The sequence below is a fragment of the Podarcis bocagei genome, assembly GCF_964188305.1.
Source record: "Podarcis bocagei genome assembly, chromosome: 1".
NCBI classification, from domain to species: Eukaryota; Metazoa; Chordata; class Lepidosauria; order Squamata; family Lacertidae; genus Podarcis; species Podarcis bocagei.
Window position 1 is genome coordinate 44,333,476 of NC_138125.1, and position 23,596 is coordinate 44,357,071.

The 23,596-nt window shown below is 41.2% G+C and overlaps 1 protein-coding gene across 5 annotated transcripts in view; it reads right to left on the reverse strand.

The window, feature by feature from the left end:
- Window positions 1-2,135: 2,135 nt before the first annotated feature.
- Window positions 2,136-23,596, reverse strand: part of RMDN3 (regulator of microtubule dynamics 3) — a 34,353-nt gene continuing 12,892 nt past the window's right edge. For 4 of the 5 annotated variants that reach the window (XM_081209259.1, XM_081209261.1, XM_081209262.1 and 1 more), the window contains exons 8-13: window positions 17,381-17,456; window positions 16,066-16,143; window positions 12,980-13,078; window positions 12,185-12,238; window positions 9,521-9,601; window positions 2,136-7,041 (exon numbers count right to left, since the gene is read on the reverse strand). In XM_081209259.1, coding sequence (XP_081065385.1) covers window positions 6,988-7,041; window positions 9,521-9,601; window positions 12,185-12,238; window positions 12,980-13,078; window positions 16,066-16,143; window positions 17,381-17,456 — 442 coding nt within the window. In that variant the 3' untranslated portion in view covers window positions 2,136-6,987. The remainder of the gene's footprint in view (window positions 7,042-9,520; window positions 9,602-12,184; window positions 12,239-12,979; window positions 13,079-16,065; window positions 16,144-17,380; window positions 17,457-23,596) is intronic. The other variant, XM_081209263.1, reaches the window with a different exon arrangement.

Below are 23,596 nucleotides of genomic sequence, written 5' to 3' on the forward strand. Positions count from 1 at the left end.
GCGCAGGTCCGGCAGTGTGCATGGGACAAGACCCACCCCCCTCGGCCTCACTGATGTGCTCCAAAGGAAAGCAGGGGTCACAGAAATAATAAATTATACAAATAAACAGACCAAGTCTTCTCATGTCACATGGGCACCATAAAAATAGTATATATTTGCTGTAATAACTGTAACATGGTTCATTGTAAGTGGTCAATGTGCAAGTTATTGGTTCATGGAGTGATTTAAATAAAAAAAATAACAAAGGATAAACAGGCAAGAACAATGTTACAGATAACATTCAACACTGCATAGTTAAAATGCCTAATCAGCTAACACTTGTTTTCTGAAAGCTGAACGCTTATTATTTGTTTTTCCCCACCCCCCAAAAAAATTCAAGTGGAACTTGACTTTATTGGTAAAAGGTAAAAAAGTAAGGTAAAGGGCCCCTGGATGGTTAAGTCCAGTCAAAGGCAACTATGGGGTTGTGGCGCTCATCTCCCTTTCAGGCCAAGGAAGCCGGCGTTCATCCACAGCTAGCTTTCTGGGTCATTTGGCCAGCATGACTAAACCACTTCTGGTGCAACGGGACACCATGACAAGTGCCAGAGTGCATGGAAATGCCATTTACCTTCCCGCCGATTGCACTGGTGTGCTTTTGAACAGCTAAGTTGGCAGAAGCTGGCACAGAGCAACGGGCGCTCACTCCATCATGGGGATTCGAACCACTGACCTTCTGATTGGCAAGCCCAAGAGGCTCAGTGGTTTAGACCACAGCACCACCCACACCCACATTTGTTGGTAAACGTCTAAATAGGGGTATCCGGCAGGGGCTGGAGAGAGGGGGAAAGTTACTAGCCTTGCAGAAGTCAGGGTGGAAGATGATAGAACTCTTTACTATCTTTTAAAACCATCCTGCAGTCAGCACATCTAAGCAAAGGTGATGCCACCAGAACCATCATAGCAGTTATGACCGCCAAACACACATGCTTGACCCAGGCTCAAGAGGCAAATGGGAGCAGGGAATCTGTTGTCCCCCCCCCCCATCAATCCATAGGAAGATAATTCAACCAAAATGATGAAGGGGATAGAGCAACTCCCCTAATAGGAAAGGTTGCAGCATTCAGAACTTGAGAAAAGGCAAGTCACATGATAGAAATTTATAAAATTATGCACGGCATGTAGAAAGTGGATAGACAAAATTTTTTTTTAACAACACTAGAACTCACGGATATCTAATGAAGCTGCATGTTGGAAGATTCAGGACAGAGGAAAGTACTTATTCATGCCATGGACCTCACTTCCACAGTGATGATCACCAACTTGGATAGCTTCAAAGAGGAGGAGGAGGTTATCATCACCTGCTAGCCAGAATGGTGATGTCCCATCTGTACTGTCAGGCAGTAAGAGTCTGAATACTGTACCAGTTGCTGGAAATCACAGGCAAGCAGTGCTGTTGCACTTATGTCCTGATTGTGGGCTTCCCACAGGCATCCAAGCAGCAGTGTGGTGTAGTGGTTAGAGTTCAAATCCCTGCTGGACTAGATGGGCCATTGGCCTAATCCAGCAGGCTCGTCTCATGTTCTTATGATTGTTTACAGAAGGAAATTGTGAGCTCCTAATAAAGTCCATCAGACCTCCCCATTTGGCTAAGCCATGTCTATTTGCCCTACACTAACGTATGCTCTGGTCCATGGGGTCACGAAGAGTCGGACACGACTAAACGGCTAAACAACAACAACGTATGACATCAGGAGTGGGGCAGGTAATGCCACAGCTGGGCTAAAAAGGAGTTGAAGGCATCACCAATGCACTGCAAGTCTTAACTTTGTGTGGCCTTTTCCTTTATTAAAGCAATTCCTGTAATTTTAAGAAACCAGTTATTGACTAGAGTCACTAATACAATGTTTGTTAATTACACAGTCTATGTCGCAATACACTTCTTGAGAAGTCTGGAATCAGATTTGGGTTTCAATTTTTATCCCTTCAGCCAAGTTATTCCTGGAAGAGGCTCTCCAGCCCCGCTGGAGCAGCTTTTCAGAGCACTGCAGGGGGAAGTATGAATCAGTAAACGTCACCTCCCTGCACTTCCTCCTGGGAGAAGTCCTACGAGAAGAGTTTTGCTCACAGAACTCTGGATACAAGCCACAGTCATATAAAAAGAATGCAGATATTTTTATTTCAGAACTGTTACATACTCATCATTAGGCAGTGTTGTCACTTTTATTTCAAATAACGTTGAAGTTAAAACTACCCAGTTTTACAATTAACTCTTGTATTAGCTTGATTTTTAAAAACAAATATACAGCTGCATGAAAATAATTGTCCTGTAAAATAGATATTGGAAATAAGTTTTGTCAGTAATGCAAACTGCCTTTTTGAACTACCTCTTGTCCATCAGACTTTTAAGTACTTAGTAACCCTCTAGGAGGGCTGCAGTGCAGTGATAAAAGATTTTCACCTTTATAGTCACAGTTTAGTCAACAAAACTTATGCAACTTAAAAAAAAACAACCACCACCACCACCACACACACATAAATCATTTCCACCTAAGGCTGCTAAAGTGCACCTCCTTCTAAATGAGAAGAACCACTTTCCCCAAACCATCCTTCCTCAGAGATTACTCTTCTCCAAAATACTGATCTCAAGGTATACCATCTACCACACTAAAAATGATATTGCCTTGATTACTTAAACCAATTTCAGAAAGTTATTTTATTTTCAACACATGATTCTATGGTGTTAGTGATAACAGCAATCTCCTGTAAAGGAACAAAGGGAGGCAGGCAGGCAGGTCCTTAGATGAAGGGTAAGGCACACATACATAGCCAGAGGATCTTGTCCAGCCTATCAAAGCTTTTTCCTCCCAGCCTGCAAAATCCCACGCAGTGCTCCCATGTGGCAATTCATTCAGGGGTTGGGGGCAGGGAGAGGTTAGTCAGATATGGAATTCAGTTAAAGGACCATTATTGTGCTATAGCAATCATACTAAAGACCTTGTTTCGGTCAAGTGCATTAAGATACTCACTGCTTTGTGGGCCCTAAAATGATCACACAGTGCAATTTTACGTAGGGCACCACAACATGACTATGTCTGTACTTGAATTAAAGGTTGATATCATGCGAGGTTACTGAAGGATCCCTTTCTTCGTTTACTTCATTGGCATTTTAGTCAGGTTCGTCAGGCTTACTTGCAGAAGCACAATCAGATCAGTTACTTAATTCATCCATCTCACATAAAAATAAATGTGCTTGCAATTGACATCATTTTTCTGTAGTATCAGAATATCACACATGGAAATTTAAAGCTTTAAACACATTAGGAAATGGATAGTGAAAGCAAACACTGAATCACCAAAGGTCTCATAAATAAGCATGTGGAATGTCAAAATTGTGGGGAGGAGGAGGAGGACGACGACAACAACAGAAAAGTGTACTTAATAGTGCAATCCTATCACATCTACTCAGAAGTATGTCAGTTCAGTGGGGCTTACTCCCAGGTAAGCAAGTACAGAATTGCAGCCTTAGTTACAGTTCTCCATCTTCTGTAAATGCTTTCAGAGCATAGTTTTTAAAAGCAGCACTCACAGAAAATACTTTGGTCACTGTCTAATAATTCTTACGGCTCTCCCAAGCATTTCAATTAGTTCTTTCATTGGAATAATAAATAGTTTGGTCAGGCACAGAAATCGAACGAATTTTTAACTTCAGAAAAACGTAAGTACTTCTGAATGCAAATATATGAACTGGTCCTTTTCAAGTAATACTTGTGAGAGCCTCAAGGCCAGATGGGTGGGGTATAAATAATAAAAGGTTGATATTGTTAGTCACTCCAATTTTCACTCAAACAAAATGTCCAATATCCAGATGCACATTTTGATTAGTGGTTTTAGAATGGGATGGGGAATCTTTCTGACTCCACCAGCCAGATCCCATATCAGTGCTGTGGACCAAATTTGACTGGTGTTTTTTTCTTCATTTTAGCAGCAGCTTCCAATGCAAAGTGCTCCCTGAATCATGAAGGGGTTTGCATGGAATCCTGCTGAACTGATTTATTTTAATTTAACGTCTCCATCAGCCATCCCTTGCAAGGAAGAGGTGCACACAGCCAACTCAGGTCTTAACTCTGCCCTCCCACCCATCAGATCACACTACCAGTGACAAACAACATGGTATGGGGAAAATGGCCCACAGGTCTAAGCTGTAGATACACTTTGTACTTCACTTGAATGAAGTATGGAGTAAGTATTACAGTAGGGCATTGTTTAGATTGTGTACAATGGCATGGCCTAAAATTCACAAGGGGCATGAACTAAGTTGATTGTGAGGTAATGATATTACAGTAAATTAGCAAGGGCAACAAGGATTGATCCAAGGACTTACTGTATTTAAAACAAGTATTATTTCAGGCATTTATACAAACCTTTAAATACCGGGAAACTTTCACTATGTTGAATTAACTTGAGGAACCCTTCACTGAACATTTTATGGCCAGACATTTTGAACATGCAAGGAACCACCCTAGTGATTTAGTAGCTGGCAGTATGTTCTCATCCAAACCACATGGTCACAAGAATACATAACACTGCCACCTACTCAAAGGGCAGTATCCAATACTTCTCTTACTCAGAGTACAGCCACTGAAGTTAATGCACATGACTAACGTAGGTTAATTTATTTCAGTGGGTCTACTCTGAGTACAACTTAAGTTGAATACAACCCACATTTCTGATTTTGCAATCTTAACCGAGTTGCATTTCCTTGTGAGCACAGTAAAAATAGGGCTATAAAAGTACTTGCTTCTCTGAATGTTTATAGGACTATGGTGACAGCCTATCTAATGTTTTTAGATATAAATATGAATTAAGAAACAGGAAAATATGCACCAGGAAAATCTTTGAAGTATTTCTTGTCTTCCAACTTGATTTGTTATATACATATTTAGGTGAATAGATTAGATGATTTTTATATAAAATATTCTCTCTAATTGTGTTTTCTAGAAATGTTAAATACAGCAGCGTGTATTCAATAAAAATCACTGTAATTATCCAGCTAAAGTGAGCTGTAAATTAGGTTTCAAGGGGACTGAGAAATCCCACTTGAATTCCTGGCAAAAATTACAGGACACAGAAAACAGAATTATTCTGCACTCTGGAAGTAGTAAGATTGTTTGGTTTACAACAGGCTGAAACTGAATGGTAATTTAATTCCACCTCTTAGGCATTGCATATTCTGTACAACTCAGTGACAGCTCTGGAAAATACAGAGCTTGGTTCTCTTTCAAAACCAAGAATTTCCCCCTATGCTGTATTCTACAGTAAGCAGGTAATGGTCATGGCTTAAGAGAAGGAATGAAAGATAATTTTAAAAATGTATCTTGGAATATCCTGTTAAAGGCCAGCAGATGAAGAAAACTCTTTGTTTTTATTCCTTAAACTTAAAACAGATTTTAATTGCCCTTTGCAGCAGTGATGTTAGTTCTTTCAAACACCTCCAAAAACTGAAGGCAAATTATTTGGTCCCCCAACATTAAGGTTTTTCTAAGTTTTTCTGCTGGGTGCCCCTCGTGGCTTTAATGAATGGCGGTGCCACAGTTATAGCGTACTGTGCGGAAGAAGTTGGAGTACTCCAAAAGGAACACAAAATCCACAAGCAGCTAGTTGAATATGCATATAGCTTACAAGGTGCATGTGTTGGACACAATAAATAATTTCAGAGTTATTTATAAGGGCTCAAACAGAAGTCTAGCTTGTGGAATATTGTATTTGTACCCATGTTCTCCTATCAATCCCCACCTAGATATTAAGAATGGGGGCAATGGAAAGTGACAGTACTACGCTGCCTTGAGTAAAAATGGCCAAGTCAACAATATTTATCGTGTGCAGTGAACAGAGTGTCATGCGTCCACGGATTAAGCAGTAATCACTTTGCCAGAGGAAGCCGTGATCTATAATTCTACCTTATACATCCAGTTCAAACTAGATGCAACACAGGGGAATCCAGAAAACAACATCTGTTGCCTTTTTCCATTTAGATCAAAACAGTAATTGGGTTTAGGCTGAGGCTGTGGGCCAGTAGAGCAGTATTGCTTACCTGGCCTCCTAATGTGAAGTCACTGGCAGTAGCAGAGAAGGAAAGGAGCAAAGTGACATGGATTGATGCAGCTGCAGCATTGGGAATATTGGATTGGTCCTGCCATTGTACCTGCGCAACACCAACCTCCCCATTGCCTTGCCCCTCCCCTTCCTATTTACCAGCAGCAACCTCTATGCTGGGAAGCCAGGTAAGAAATGCCATCTTCTGATCACTACAAGTGTGGGGTATTAGAAAAGGGGACAATTAAAGCTTTCCCATAAACCTTATTCCCAAATTTACTCCCCACACCCACCCAGTTCAAGCTTATTTGGTTATGGCAAATAAACTGGAAAACATAAAGGTATTGGGTATATACCTAACGCACTGCTGGGGAGATTCTAAATGGGAAACTGTTTTTAAATGAGAAACCTTTTAAAAACCCTCCCCAGGTCTGCTTTAATCTAAAAACCATGGGAGATCTTGTGCCTAATTCTGCCATCACATCTAATATAGGCCTTCTTTTTACTGATTAATTTCTAATGTATTATGAAAACTGTATTAACACACAAAGTGCCATGTTGATCACATCACAATTAAGGAAGTGTGCAATTAATGTGTCTTGGAAATGTCTGGCTGGTGAATATGCAAAACACAAGCATGAAAAACTAATCAACTTGGTAACTTCTGTTTTGAGGACACTTGAGCATACTGATTTAGCAATCAAGGGAAATGAGCTGAATCACTTTTCTTTGACTATCATGCCAGCCTAATTCTTTGAAAAAGGACTGCTGAAACCACAGTTTGATTTTTCATTTTCATTCTGCGGCATGTTCATGAAGCCCAGCGAGGATAATAATGACTGTGAAACCTTTTAGACTGGAACTTTCACTGCATTTGCACAACTATTATGCAGACAGGATCTTTCAACTTGCTTAGCCTTCTGAATTTGCTTCCATCTCTTCCATCTCTCTACTGCTTTCAGCGTCCTGGAGGAATGAAAAGGAACAAAGTAAATTTGTGGCTAGCTGGTTTGAACTAATCTCATCTGCAAAATTATACAATCAGGATGATCAACATGCTATTCTTCTCCCAACCTCCTAGGGAGAAAATGAAACAAACAACCCTGGCTGGCTCTTCTTCCTTTTCCATACTGTTTATACTTCAAAACAGCAGTGGAAACCTTTCACTCGTTGCCCTAATTTGGCCTAGCAGGGGCCCTAATTTAACCCGTCAGGCTGTTTCCCCCAAACCATGTCTACCTACTAAAGACACAACTGCAGATGAACTGCTTAAAAGTCTTCTCCCAATGTTTCCTGGGAAAGCCAGGCTCAATGATGGTCAGCTGATCAGTGCTGACAGCAATACTCCCTGATGTTGTCCATTTGCAGGCACAGTTTGAATCCAGCTGGGGAACCTCAAACATTCTATCTCCCTGCCCCCCTTCAAACACAAAGTCTATACAGTGGTACCTCGGGTTAAGAACTTAATTCGTTCTGGAGGTCCATTCTTGACCTGAAACTGTTCTTAACCTGAAGCACCACTTTAGCTAATGGGGCCTCCTGCTGCCGCCGCGCCACCACTGCACAATTTCTGTTCTCATCCTGAAGCAAAGTTCTTAACCCGAGGTACTATTTCTGGGTTAGCGGAGTCTGTAACCTGAAGCGTATGTAACCTGAAGCGTATGTAACCCGAGGTACCACTGTATTATACAATTACCAGAAGTGGACAGAAAGGAAGAGCTAAAAAGACAACCCCTGCTACAATCCTGTACCTCTCCAAGTCAAAGATATGTAGTAGTACAGTAGTAAAACAGCCACAGTCCTTTGCGCTGAGAGTAAATACCCAGCCTATCAGATCTATCTAGGGCATATCACAACCTAATCTCTTTGCGTAAGTCAAGCATAATCAACAAAAGCAGCTACCCATCCTAGTCCTAGGCTCTCACCCAGAGCCATCCACTTCCAGTCCTGTTTCTCACTCTGGGGGAAGAAATATTAGACAAGATCACCAGCATATGGCTTCTCACCCCAGACTCCCATTCAACAAAACTCAGTATCCCCTAGGAGACTAACCATGCTGTAATATCACTGGCTGACGCTTGGCCTGATTCTGAAATGGTAACTGTGCCCCTGCCGACCCCACTGGGGGATGCCTTGCCACTTGTGGCCAGCCTGGTAGTTATGGCCATTAGATGTTCATGCTCCACTTTTGACACTCAATTCTGATTTATATAGATGCACACTCCCCCTACAGCGTGCAACTTGTTTTCCTAAAATGCCTGGTTAGCAAAAGTCTTCCCCTAGCCAAGTCTGACAGGTTTTTGCTGCCTGAATTGATGGATCTAACCTTTTCTTGATCTCTGAAATTTCCTGTTCAGTGACTGGAATTCTTAAGTTGGACATCTGGTTTCCCTAAGCTTGGCAGCCTGCAGTAGAAGATTTGCTAGTGCAATACTAGCTATTGTTCTGGAGGTGGCAGTAACACCAGTTTCGCATAATATAAAATAGTGAGCAAAATTCAGTATATGCATAGTCCGAAACGTCAGTTAAAGAGCTGTGCAACAAAAGATAAAACCCCTTTCAGGTGAAAACTTTTAAAAGAAAGATCCTCAAAACAACTGGAGGCATTATAGCCTAGAATGAATACTCCAGCTTAAAAACACCGGACAGGGTTCGTGAAGATCTCACCTCCAATTCAATATAACAAGTTCAATGCAGCCAGTTTCATCTAATTTAACTGCAATATTAATATTATATTAGCGGCCTGTTACCTAAAATATATCCAAGCAACATTACAGAATAAAAAATTCATATAAAATGTTAACATTCCATCCAACATTTATAAAAAACAGCCCCACCATAACAGCGATAGAAAAATTACTTATCACCGCTTACTTGCAAAATTTGCATGGCCTACCAAGATGCACCAGACAGCCACTTTGCTCCTCCAAGGTCATTTTGCCGCTGTGCTGCACTGAATTCAGCCATGGTTTGGCTTTGTGTGCTGTCCAAACCTGGGTTGTGGTTTAGTGTTCTCCATACTAACCATGAGCTGCAAACCAGGAAAGCTAGACTGCAAGCCAGAGATCATGCAATATAAACCATGGCTTAACTTGGCAAAGCACAATGGCTAGAGAGCAGCAAAGTGGTGGTGATCTTTTCTGCCAGAGCCTGGCTAAGTCATGGTTTGGCTTAGCATGACATATGAATCAGATCAGTAGGATTCAGCAGTTTGAATATTTAGGTTCACCTACTACCTATTTAAAATGACATATTTTTATTTTAAAAATTACTCAGAAATTGGTTTAGAAAACTGCTCAAAAAGGAAGAAGGATAAAATAAAAACTAAAGTGTAGATTTAATAGGCTGTCTATCTCTGAAGACAGATACAACTAAATATGAGATGGCATATTATTTGGATCTATTAAATCATCATCTGCACACATGAATGACACTCAAACACTACCTCTTTTGTGATGACTGGCAACTCTGAAGCCAAACTCAGCCAGTGAGCAGCTGCCGAGTTATCACCTAGTTCCTTGTAGCACTGCAAGAGAGAGTGGGGAGGGAAAGCAAAATTAAAACAAGATAGAACATTTTATGAGGATGTGTATTCCATTAATAAAAAATATAATTTATCTTTTCAAACACTGAAACCCATAGAGAACAGAAGAGGAGACGCCTGGAGAAAGCACTTTCCAAAATACATAGTAGACTGAGCTCTAAGAGAGAGGCATCAGAATGGGTGACATCAACAGCCCAGGTACAAACCCATTAAGCTGTACTATTCACTTCAGAATGATGTTCAAGAGGATGTTGTGAGCCGGTGACGCAAGAGTGAATGTGACATTACATTCAGCACTGCTCTTGTGGTTGTGAAGTTCGCACTTGCACCCCTGCAGAACAAGACTGCATAGTGTTGAGGCTGCCACACCCCTGGGGGCGGACGGGCATGGGGCTGACACCCTCCTCACAGGCCCATTTAGCAGAATTTGTCTAACCATCTTGGGACATACTTTACGCTTTGCTTTCACAGAATCACCAGTGGAATCAAAATACCCTGATTCGCCTCCAAAAGGCGCACTCTTCCACTGTCTCCCGAGACAGACGGATGCCAACAAAATTTTGTACAACAGATAATTTTCTTGGAATATAAGAATTTAGTCATTTAGTCGTGTCCGACTCTTCGTGACCCCATGGACCAGAGCACACCAGGCACTCCTGTCTTCAAACACTAGCTAGATATATATAAAAGTCCTACTGTCACGACTGTGAAACCCTATGCATATTTACTCGTGTTAATCCCACCATGGCATGGCCAAACTTGGCCCTCCAGCTGTTTTGGGACTACAATTCCCATCATCCCTGACCACTGGTCCTGCTAGCTAGGGATGATGGGAGTTGTAGTCCCAAAACAGCTGGAGTGTCAAGTTTGAGTGTATGCAGGATTGCAGCCTTAGTTAAAATGGAATGTTCGGGTGAGTGATATTTTCAAGTGACTCAGGTAAGTTATTTTGCTAAGAGGTATAGGATAGTCTAAATACAACTACTAAAAGGTGTTTAAAATATTATTTATTTGTTTAATAAAATGTTTATACCACTTGATTGTAAAAAAACCCAAAAGATAAAACAGTAAAATTGAGAAAAATTCACAACCATACATATAAAAGTTAAAATACTAGAACAGATTAAAATTACCTCAACTTTCTAAGCTTCTGTGAGAAGGCTTGTCTAAACAAGAATGTTTTTAGCTAAAGAGTGACCATGTGTATCATCATGGTGTGGTTTAATTGCACCAGAATCCCAATTCACATTTCAACTGTATCATATGCAACACTGATATTTAGAATAGTAACTTTCCTATTTTATTAAAAGCAAACTTTTCTTGAAATGGAAGAATGACGAAGAAATCATAATTAAAATGAACTTAGATCTAGGCTTCTTAGACATATATATGGAAAACATTCCATGGGGGGGAAATTATTATAGTCCTGTACTTATAACTAAAGATTATATTCATTTCACATCCTAGTCATGTATGAGATACACAACGGCCCACAGTGTAGTAAAACAAGTAAAAAAGTAACCTGCACAAAGATTTCTGCATTTTGTTGACTTCTTTTTTAAGTTTATTACCACCTTCCAGTTTTTACAGAAGACTGTCAAAGCAAGTAAAACTTGTGGCAACTTCAAATTCGAATATATTCCAAGCCAGGAACAGAATCTTAAAAACTTGTACACTACTCAACATAAAATGAGGTTGTTTGGGACTTGGGGAACAGAGTGATTTTACAGGGAGCAAATCCCTCTACACTCTTGCTTGGCTTCTCCTCTGGCTATTGTAGCAAAAGCCATTTGGCATTGAAACTTTCATGGGCTCCAAGTGGAGGTCACAGAAACAGGACAATGTAGCTCCAGGGGGAAAAAATCATTCAGTTTGTGCAAACAAGAACATATTTCAAATCCTTTGTGGAACCAAACCGAACACTTTCCACGTAAATCACAACACGATCTACAATATAGATACAAAAACCCAACAGCAACAGCCACTACCCAGTTGGAACCATAGATACTAGGGGCTAGAAAGCCTAATGATCATCTTGAGTGACACAGACCATTGGAAGGGTGTAGCATAGTTTTTCTAAATAAATAATGGTCTCACTCTGGATTAGGCAGTTTCATGTGTTCAAACCAAGCAGTCAATTCTGAACTTCTAATGTATGTAAGGGGTGTGGGTGGCACTTTGGGTTAAACCACAGAGCCTAGGACTTGCTGATCAGAAGGTCAGGAGTTCGAATCCCCACGACGGGGTGAGCTCCTGTTGCTCGGTCCCAGCTCCTGCCAACCTAGCAGTTCGAAAGCACGTCAAAGTGCAAATAGATAAATAGGTACCGCTCTGGCAGGAAGGTAAATGGCGTTTCTGTGCGCTGCTCTGGTTCGCCAGAAGCGGCTTAATCATGCTGGACACATGACCCGGAAGCTGTACGCTGGCTCCCTCGGCCTATAGAGCGAGATGAGCACCACAACCCCAGAGTCGGCCACGACTGGACCTAATGGTCAGGGGTCCCTTTACCTTTACCTAATGTACATAAACACACAACTTTTGTGGCCCAAGCAAACATACACTTACCTTGGCAATGTATATTCTTCCCACTTTTGAAAAACCAGAACTCAGATCTTCGGCCTACAACGAATTTGAAGAATTAAAGATGATTCAGAGAGATTAGACTTTAGCTGCAGGTTCTACACTGTTCACCTGACAGAAACTGTCTGCACGCTAATGGGTCATGAAAATGGGGAGGGGGCCTATTAGAGAGAAACTTCTGCTACGCTCACATCATTTTAAGAAGCAGGGCTTTAAGATACTTCTGTATGTAGCCCATGTGAGTCAGTTACCCTTGTCCATCAAAATCCATGACCTGTACACCTAACAAAACATCTGGAGGAGCAGTCGTATTAGTCTGTTGCATCAAAAAGACCACAAAAATCTTGGAAGCTTACCCCATAGTATTTATTTTAGCCTTTAATGCAAGGGTGGAGAACTTCAGGCCCAGGGTCTGCATGCAGCCTTCCAGACCTATCTGACTCTCAGTGGTCCTGAATTATACTCTCCAAATATTTTTGCCTGGCTGAAATGTGTCCTTGAACTGTGATATTGTCTCACATTTGACTGGATGGAAGCTGGGAAAAGATGTGTGTTTATGTGTGTAAAAGTTTATTATTTATTGCACTTATTAGTCACATTTCTTTTACAAAAGGTACTAAAGGTTTACAAAATAGTACAAAGATTAAAACCATTATAAAACCAAAATTCTTTTGCTGTTGTTCAAATAGGCTTGAAAATGCTGAACTTTAGCTGCTTCTGTTGGTGGTTTGTGCACAACTAGTAACTAGCCATTTTAGTGCTTTGCTCAACTGTTAGTACCTTTAAGAAATTCTGCAGTGCATCCTGAATAGTGGCTGTGGGGGGTTCTTCATACAAGGCAGCAGCAGTTTTCCTTTCCAACCATCCCAGATGAGAGACCTGCATAAAAACAAAGAGGGGACCATAATCTTCCTACTATAACTTGGCAGCCAACACAAAACCACCTAGTTCATATGCCTATCTTGCCAGCGATTCCATTTGTATGGCAGAGGAACAGGATAGCATGCATCCGTCCTTCCAATAATAATGTAATGCAGGTGCTCTACAGAGACCAGGATATACCAGACAAGAGGTATTAACATGATTATTTACCATCAAAATAAGATGGTGGTGGCCTCCATGTGTTGCAATCATGTTGAATGTCACTTAAAATCTGCATTAATAGGGAGGGCACCTACTCCCTCATCAGCAACTACAGAAAAGAATTGCTACATGGATTAAGAACCAATTAATCTAGTGTTAAAGCTATGGTTTTCCTAGTAGTGATGTATGGAAGGGAGAGCTGGACCATCAAGAAGGCTGATCACCGAAGAATTGATGCTTTTGAATTATGGTGCTGGAGGAGACTCTTGAGAGTCCCATGGACTGCAAGAAGATCAAACCTATTCATTCTTAAGGAAATCAGCCCTGAGTGCTCACTGGAAGGACAGATCCTGAAGCTGAGGCTCCAATACTTTGGCCACCTCATGAGAAGAGAAGACTTCCTGGAAAAGACCCTGTTGGGAAAGATGGAGGGCACAAGAAGAAGGGGATGACAGAGGACGAGATGGTTGGATAGTGTTCTTGAAGCTACCAGCGTAAGTTTGACCAAACTGCGGGAGGCAGTGGAAGACAGGAGTGCCTGGCATGCTCTGGTCCATGGGGTCATGAAGAGTCGGACATGACTAAACGACTAAACAACAACAATCTAGTGTCTCCTCCCACCAGTATTCCTTCGTTTTTGAGATGAAATATTAGAGAAGTAGAGGTTGCTACTCCCCACTGCCATTCAATATTTAAATGACCATTTGCTTGTAATGACACTCTAGTTGATATTCTGTTTTGTTATCCGACACTACTAAATCTCAACTGCAGCCAAGTTGGACTCTACTAGCAGTGGAAGAGCGAGCTAGCAGTCCCATTACCTGGGCATCTTTTTTTTTTTGGATGCCTCATAGTCACTGTACTAAATAAACTTAGCTCAGTTAAGTTTTTTTCAATAAGTGAATGAATTGCCTTCAATTCATTCCTTTCTTTACACCATTGAAAAATATAAAGCACGTGGTACAGTTTTTTAAATACCTGCAACCGTTTCTGATAAGAACAACAGAAGAAAAACACATGCTAAGCATTATACAAATCCACTGTATGCAGGAGCCCTGGAGTGCTCCAAAACATCCTTAATCACATCCATGTGTGTTCAAAAGAGGGAAGTGTGATTGTTTTTACTGGAGTAAAATTATGGGGAAAGTGAAAGCATGCATTTGCCTGCAACTAATGCTTTCCTTTCACTATCCCTTTCTGTCCACTTCCCTTGCCCCCTCCAATGAACAAAGCACTAAATCAGGATCTTAAAACTACCTAGGATCTTGAGTTTCTTACAACTTGGAACTGCTTTCAGTATAATAGCATTTTCCCCTCTAGAGGAAGAGGAAAGAAAGAAAACAGATCCAGGTAATAAATCATGAAGATAATGTTGCTAATCTAGAACACGCACAATATATAGAGGCAGCAAATAATTTAAAGCCATCTACTGGTGCATATAATAGTAACGTTTCAAATAGAAGGTACAATAGGTTTTTTACAAAATTATTCAACACAATTCTAACTTGTTCAATTAAAAAAGGATCACTTTTCAAATATACCTCATATTCATAAAACAAAGCATGAACAGATTTTATACAAATGCATGTTGCCAAAAAGAAGCCAGCATCAGTTTGACACTAACTCACAATATAAATATCTTAACAGCTTTCTTATACTCACTACCCAGCAAACACAGGTATAAATCAGTAATCAGGATTAACAGTAGCAGCAGATGATCACACTACAAATCTCTGCAGTCAGACACATTACACTCCCATCTAAAACTACTTGCCATATGACACTTGTGGGACAAATCCAATAGTACTTTTTGCTCATTAGTGGTTGTTTTGTGCATGTTGCCTATTCATGCATTTTAAAACAGTGCTGGCTCTCTATATCAGCAGCTTTTAAGCTGGCCATCCCACATTACCTGGGAAACTCTATTTTGGTCAACTATTAGATTCTAGTGTAAATGTCTTGAAGACCAGTGAATTAGTTAGCAGCCACTAGCCTTGTGTGTGTGTGCACGTTTGAGAGAGGGACAGAAAGAGAGTGTGCGCATCACAAGGCCATAACACTCCATGCAAATACCATCCCACTGCAAAGATCTAACTGAGCTTATTCTTAATGTTGCCTCAAACAAGTGATGCATCGACATTCAATTGCCAAATATAGGAAGAAGTGGAGAAAGGAGCTGTGGGACAGATTTCAACATTTTAAATCAGGAACTCTGTACCACAACAAAATTTTGAAGCATCACAAAACATTACAATTGCATCCATCTGCAATAAATGCAATAAAACTGAGTCGCTGAACCAAATCAATGAAGCAGACTATTTTTGTGAAGATCTTATCGGCAGCTGAAATTGCATAAAAGAATCCAGACAGTTAAACACAGAAAAACCCTAAGGCATTCAACAGATGTCTTTTATTTCCTATTCTACGCTGGCTTGGTCATGTCCACAGAATGGAAGATGGTAGGATCCCCAAGGATGTGCTCTATGGGGAGCTCGCTTCAGGCACCAGACCCATTGGCACACCAACTCTGTGTTACAAAGGTGTCTGCAAATGTGACAGAAAGGCTGGCAACATTAACTCCTCCATGTGGGAATCTCTTGCAGACGATCACATCACCTGGAGATTGGTTGTGCATCCACAGGACTGACCAGAGGAGGAACAGGACACACACTTTCATTGTCTCCCGAGACAGGCGGGTGCCAACAACAAACAACAATATAGACAAAATAATTTAGCATGATGTCTTGTGACCTCAGAAATACATATTAAAGAAAATGATTTACCTGGTAACACCACCGGCCCAGGAGATAGTAAGATTTAGGGTCATCTGGTTTCAGAGCAATTGCTTTGTCTACATGTTTCTAAAGAGATGTACAGCAAAGACATTTCTCATTCATGAAGCACAATTTTAAGATTACACTCATTTTGAGATAAATCTATGATTCCACTAAAAACATGTTTCCTATGTAACAATGACCGAAAGCAGTAAACTATCAAAAAGCTGGTAATATAGTACAGTAATACCTCGGGTTACAACCGCTTCAGGTTGCGTCTTTTCGGGTTACACACCCACCAAAACCCAGAAGTACTGGAACAGGTTACTTCCAGGTTTTGGCTGTCGCACATGCGCAGAAGCGCCAAATCGCAACCCACGTGTGCGCAGACGCACCACTGCGGGTTGTGAACACTGCGGGTTGCGAACGTCCATCCCACACGGATCACGTTCACAACCCGAACATCCACTGTACTTGCTAATACAGTGGTACCTCAGGTTAAGAACTTAATTCGTTCTGGAGGTCCGTTCTTAACCTGAAACTGTTCTTAACCCGAGTTACCACTTTAGCTAATGGGGCCTCCCGCTGCCGCTGTGCCGCGATTTCTGTTCTCATCCTGAAGCAAAGTTCTTAACCCGAGGTACTGTTTCTGGGTTTGCAGAGCTTGTAACCTGAAGCGTCTGTAACCCAAGGTACCACTGTACTAGAGTCTATACCAAAGACAAGACTCTCTGCAACTTCTTTAAGTCATTTCTTAAAATCTGTTAAAGGGCACAAATGGCATGTCCTCTTTTATGTCAACCACACATTTTAAAATCATCCTCCTACATGCACTCATAGGGGATGCTTTCCCACTGTGGGATCCTACAGCACTGGAGACTATTATGAAAACAAAACAAAACATGGGAGGAACCAATTGTAGGGTTCAGCTGAAGCAGAGACCCATTAAATTAATTGGCCCTATCTTCATGAATGTTTACTTCACACAGTCCTCTGAAGTACAGAACAGCACCATGGAAGAGCAGCACCCACACTGCATGTACATGTGTGTGTTATATGAGAAAGGGTGAGAGAGACAAAAGGGTGCCAGAAATGTATGGTGCAGAGTACCGGCTGAAGTAAAAGTCAGAATAAACCTCAGCCATAAATTTGTTGGGTAGCTTTAAGCAGACCATGGTTATAATCGGTTGGAAATCTTACTTGCAGCTTAGTCTTATAATATATTTGGTGTCCTTCCTATCATGTTCTCAGACCTTTTCAACACAATATCCCATTTTACTCCATTGCGATAAATGTCTTTTTAAAAGAGAAAAAGCCATCTTACCTTAAAAGTGTGCCCTGCTTGTATGCGTTTTTGTATACTTTCGTGTTCTGAAGCCTGGCCACATAAAACGGCATACCTGGAAATTACAGTAAGCCTGAGCATTAGTGTATTGCTCCAAAATCTGTTTTTTTTAGCATGGTGTTGTGGTTGTGTTCTGGGGTAGGAAAATATCAAATGCTCTATTGTCCAGAGAAGCCATGTACAAAGAAAACAGAGGGCAAGTAATTAACAACAGTTTACAAACACAAAGTTTTATACCTTGTCACTTCATAGGTATTTACACACACCCTGAATTGGTCCCCAAGGCTCAGGTGAGTCACTATCTCCTCTCAGGACTGCTTTACAGCCCTGGCATTAGGTTGTTCTCAAACTTATCTTTGGCCAAGTTGAACTCCACCTGACAAATACCATCTATGCCACTTGCTAAGTGGGATTTTGATGCCAGCCTTTGATACATGGAAAGTAGCTTGTGCAGGAGAAGGTTTTTTTCTAGACTCTCTAGAATCACGATAAGCTTGGTTAACATAAATCAAACAGAAACCAATCTGATCATGTCCATAGAAATTGGGACCCAATCCAGCATTTTGTTCAAGCAGGCAAGCCAACCAACACATTCAGATCCAGGCTATTTCATTTGAGCTTATAAAAGGATGTCTAGGAGTAGTTGATGCATGAAAAGAGGCTGCCTACCAATCAAAGAAAAGGTGGGAAGCCATATTATTCAAGTATTACTTCTATACCTATGAAGCAGAATGTCTAAGAAAATGCCAAATGAAATATAATAATCCTGTCTTTTAAAAATGCCAAATGGGGTATAACCATCCCTACATGTTTTGAGTATGATTCTTCTTTAGGGAATCAGCTGGGGGGAAATAGTGAACAAAATTTAACAAAATGCAAGTTAAATACAAGAAAACCTTTTCTAAAATATTTAATATGAAAGGACAGCTGTGAACATGAACTTATTTTTTAAAAGCTACAAATTCTTAAGTAACGCAGAAGTTCACAAGTTCAGTCTTCTGTTCTTGGAAGAGCCGCGGACCAATGCATATTGTTAAACAGAGGGATCACCTCAGTGGGAAACAGACTGTGGGGAGAAGCCAAAGTAGAGACTATGGGGCAGGGCGGGTGGGTGAGACAAAGGAAAAATGGATGTTGCGCTCGTGGGGACATAAAGTGAAGAAAATACCAGAGGCTTTGACACCGAGTATTAGCTTTCTGCCATTTTTGCATGCACCTAGCTGCAACGTGGCATGTTATCAATGAACAACCCCACAATGAAGGGCTGCTGAAAGTTACAGGTCTGAAAGTTCAATGGTTCATATCAGATTCTAATTCAGGCTGCTCAGCAACTCCATAAAACATTAGGATGATCTAATGAAAGTTACTGCAACACTACTCAAAGTTTGTGAGATCTTTAAAATACAGTTTTACAAGGTTGTTTAAACAAGAGAAAGCCATATAACCCCCATGTGAACTTGTAGATCTTCAAATAAACACAGTTAATTACCTCCACGCTTGCCCTGAAGCAAGGCACTAGGAAACGCTTCCCAGTAACTGCTTGTAAATCCTGTCATATTTACTTTCAGTTTCTATCACTGGGGGTAGCAAGAAGAATTTGACCAGCTTAACAAAAGCCTGCCATTAACAATAACTTTTGGGGAGTCTAGTATGAGCTGAAAGAACATAGTAAACATACACAGGATCAAGTAGTGACTGTCATCTCTTTTTCCTTCCACCTTTCCTGGTTAACATACTAAGCTGAGCCAAGCCTTCAAGAAGTGTCAAACTGTGCAGAAATTCACATTCTGCATAGCAACAGTGAGGAATGTCAGGGAGAAGGAAATGCATCGGCCCACATAGGGTTGACGAACTCAATACAGCATAATTCTCCCACCAGTTCTGATGCAGCTTCTCTCCTTGGAAAACAAACTGAGGAGTTTTGTCTCAAGTCTCACCTGCTGGTATCCTGCAGCTCAAAGATGGCAGATGTTGATGGTTCAGATCTTGGAGCATTGCCATATAACTCAAAACTAAGCAGATTCTCATGAACCTTGGCCAGCTGAAAAAACAGAACCAGCCACCTAGGACTGCAGAGAGATCTGAAACGTCTACCTCACACTCTGCAGTACAATTACCGGTATATGCCTTGGCGGAGGTGGGGAGATTTATATCCCACCTTTTTTGGTAAACAGGCTTTACAAAGTGGCTAACAACCTGGGCTAATTTACATTAGCACTTTTCTTCTTTCCTTTACTCAGTAGGTGGGAGGCTGGAAGAACAGCTGCAGCAACAGAAAGTCACCTAATCCATATTAAAAGGACTACGCAGTTCCTGTGCGCATAAATGTGGCTCAGATAGAACATCCTAGGCTTTGTAAATCTTACAAAGCTGGGAACAAGCATCAGACCTGCACGCTCCCTCCTCAACCCTTACCTCATGCTTCAGATTTTGTACAGAGATCCTGGTTTGTGATCATTTTTCTGGTTCAGACATAACAGGGTCCTCTTCTACAAAATAAAATTGGATCTTCATACCAAAGCTGGTGTGAGCGGGGACGGAAGAAAATATTATGTAGCCCCAACACCAATTCTTTGTTTAATAAACTATGGTTTGCGAAACCTTACACCCTTACATTTCAGCTGAACTGCTGGAATTGTAGGCTGCAGGCCAAGGTAATGTGTGATTTTGTCCTCAAAGTGCTTAGCAAACAAGTCGCAATGGGACTTCTATAGTGCTCCAAGATCTCCCTGGAGAAAACTTCACTATATAAAAAGGAAGAAACCAGAAAGCTCTCACCCTCCCATCCATATTTCATATAGCAAAGGGACCCCAAGTTTGAGAAAGATCTCAAACTTTTAGTTTTCAGCAACAAACTGAACAATTTGTCACCCACCATCTGCTGAATCTATTGCATACCTCTTAAGCTACGCAGTACTACTTAAATACTTGCTGTATGAAATTGTCCCTAGCCTCCCTTGTGCAATGAAATCCAGTTTTATCTCTCTCACACACAGAGAGAGCCATATGGGGTAAAACAGGTTTTTCTTTTACTATAGTCCATCCATCCCTTCTTCTAAGGAGCTCAGAGAGGCATACATGGGTCTCCTCTCCTCTCTGCTCAACCTCATTTTTACCTTCACAACTAAAGAGATGTGCTAGCCTAATAGATCATGAGCCCACATTTAACCCTGTGAGTTTTACGGTCAGGTAGGAATTTGAATGCAATTTAGAGTGATGCATGTGTGTGTGTCATCATGTACATGGTTGCAAGCTGCCTGAATCTTCCCTAAGATGCTCATATAGGGGGAATGAGAACATGAATAGTGCCAAGATCAGCTCTCCCAACATGGTTATTCTTCTTTTAAAGCAGCCGTGGAGGGTACCTAATTTGATAGGGGCAGTGGCACTGGGGGCGGGGATTACTTCTTTCACTCCTGACCATCCTTTGAAGCTGCCATCTGGCATGCAGGAAAGGAAGGTGGATATCTAGGGACAATGGGTGTAACTTTATGTCAAGGATCACAGCACACATACTGGAGTTTTGTTTTTTCTCCATCCTTGGGGTTGCAAACCTTTACTGGAGTTTTTTGATATTATTTAACTGCTCTAACATAGAGAAGTACTCCACAAAATACTAATGGTTTAAATTCTGAAGCAAGAAAAAAAATACTGCATTTCCCCTCCTCCCAACTGTATCTTTTATTGCACACCAGCTTTCCCATTAGCTATAAAAAAACAAGCTTGCTATTTCATTCCTGCCACAAGGTCAATCAGTGAAGGAAATAATTCAAGCTGACTTTTAAATGAACTGTTTCCTGAAGGGAAATCTGCTGGATACAAGGAAAACACTTTCCTCGAAAATCTTGTCCATACAAAGAGAAACATCAGGATAAGTTTCACTTAATGAAAATTTACGAAGTTTGAATTCATTCAGCCAGCTAGTTCTTCCCCCTCCTCCAAAAAAAGAGTCTTGTGACACCTTCAAGACTAAGAGATTTATTGCACAGGAAGATCAGTCATTCACAGACCATACTAAGGGTCTGCTAAAATTGATTACTATCCAGAGTCAGAAACCAGAGCAATACAGCTGCTGATATGGATACGGCCCTATTTTCCCTTCTGAATAACCACATTTTCAAAACAGTGAACAAAAAGGGAAATAGATGTAAGAAATCTCAGTGACTGCTTTGACATCTGGACTAGAGGTTGCTGTGACTCATTTTTTTAAAAAAAATTCCTAGAAGTTTACCAACTGGTTGTTTTATTGGGCAGCACGGTTTGTATTATAACATAGCAGTACTGAATGAAGGAGACAGCTTCCACCAATAAAAAAACACACATTATGAAACTTGGGTAAGGTAATTCATAGAATTCAACTGTTTAAGCACTGCTGCTTAGTAAAGCATCTACTGTTACCAGAATCAAAAGCAGCCTAGATGATGGATGGGGAAGGAGCTGTGGCTCTCCAAATAATGTTAGACTACAGATCTCAGCATCCCTGACCAATAGCCATGCTGCCTGGGACTGATGGGCACTGGTCCAACAACCTGTAAAGGAGCACAGGCTCCACTTGATGCAAAGAAATTCCTTAGGTACGGTTCCTTTTCTCCCCTATGTTCCATCATGACCAACAGCTCTAGAGAGTTTCAGTGGCTACTCTGCAAATCTCCCTCTTCCTAATAGCCATCTAAAAGCCAAGCTACTTTCAGGATGCTTTTGAACACCTGCTTCCTCAGCAACAGCCACAAACCTGGGTGCAGTGCACCCCATGAAAGTACGTGCTACATGTCACCCACCAATCACTGTACAGTGGACCCTCCGGATACGAATTAAATTCGTTCTGGGGGTCCATACTGAACCCGAAAAGTCCGCAACTGGAGGCACCGCTTCTGCACATGTGCGCACGGCGAAACCCGAAAGTTACGTATCCAGAGCGGTACATAATTTGAGGGTCCACTGTACTGGTAAGTGGAGAAAGTCAGCATCTACCTACCGACGAACTTTTGTTAATAGAGACAACCTGGAACAACTCCAAATTATGTAGCTCTAAATCTAAACATGGCCATTTATCTCAGCATGTTTTATGGACCTTTTGGGTTATCCCAAAACAACGTACATAGAATTCACATCAGGAAGAATGGGCACATGAAGTTTCAAAAGCCCATGTTTCGTGAACACAGTTTGTTCATAAAAAACAACAACCACCTCAGGGACATTTGAGAGCTGCTGCAGTTTTTCTGTACACCCCTTTAAAAAACAGAGGCAACTCATGTGCCAGAATTCCATTTAGGTCTGGAGGCCTGCCTCACAAATCTTGCAATTGACTCTCTATGTTCAGTCTCGAAAGGCAAATAACAAACGTTGACTTCTTAGGATGTCTGTAAATATTTTCAGAACTACTCTAACTGCATAAAGGACTGATAATGCTGCACCTGCACTGTTTCCTCTCCAGAGACCACTCTGAAATCCCCTCCTGCTCTTGTTGTACTTCCAACATTTCTTTCAACAGCAAATGCAAACAAATGCCAAAGCAAACAAGCAACTCCTCCTCCTGATCCTTAATTCACAGAGTATGTTTTTAAGGAATGCAGAGGCCACAGACATGCTGAAGCAATGGGGGATTTTCAGTTGTTTTTATTTTGCGAGGCCTTCGGGAATTCACATATTGGTGCTGGAGCACATTAGACCGCACGCTTTACAGCACACGGAGTTGCCCTAGTTTTTGACAGGGGTGCTTATTTTTCTCCCTCTACCATGCGATTAAATGTTACAACTAGTTTTGGAAGTCATGGGATAAGCTTGGGACATCCTATTAAAAACAAGGCTGGGTCAGCCACCCATGTTTTCTCATGTATTACATCGCACCAGCAAAACATTATACAGTGGTGCCCCGCAAGACGAATGCCTCGCAAGACGGAAAACTTGCTAGACGAAAGAGTTTTCTGTTTTGGAGGTGCTTCGCAAAACGAATTTCCTACGGGCTTGCTTTGCAAGACGACAATGTCTTGCGAGTTCCTGCTATTTTTTTTCCTCCCCCCCTTTTTCTAAGCCGCTAAGCCGCTTATCAGCTGATCCGATCAGCAGATAAGCCGCTAAAAGCCGCTAATAGCGCTAATCCGCTAATCCTTCAATGGGCTTGCTTCGCAAGACAAAAAAACAATACCTAATGACTCTGAAGCTCACCTCTTACTGCTGGCAGATACAGAACTTTAG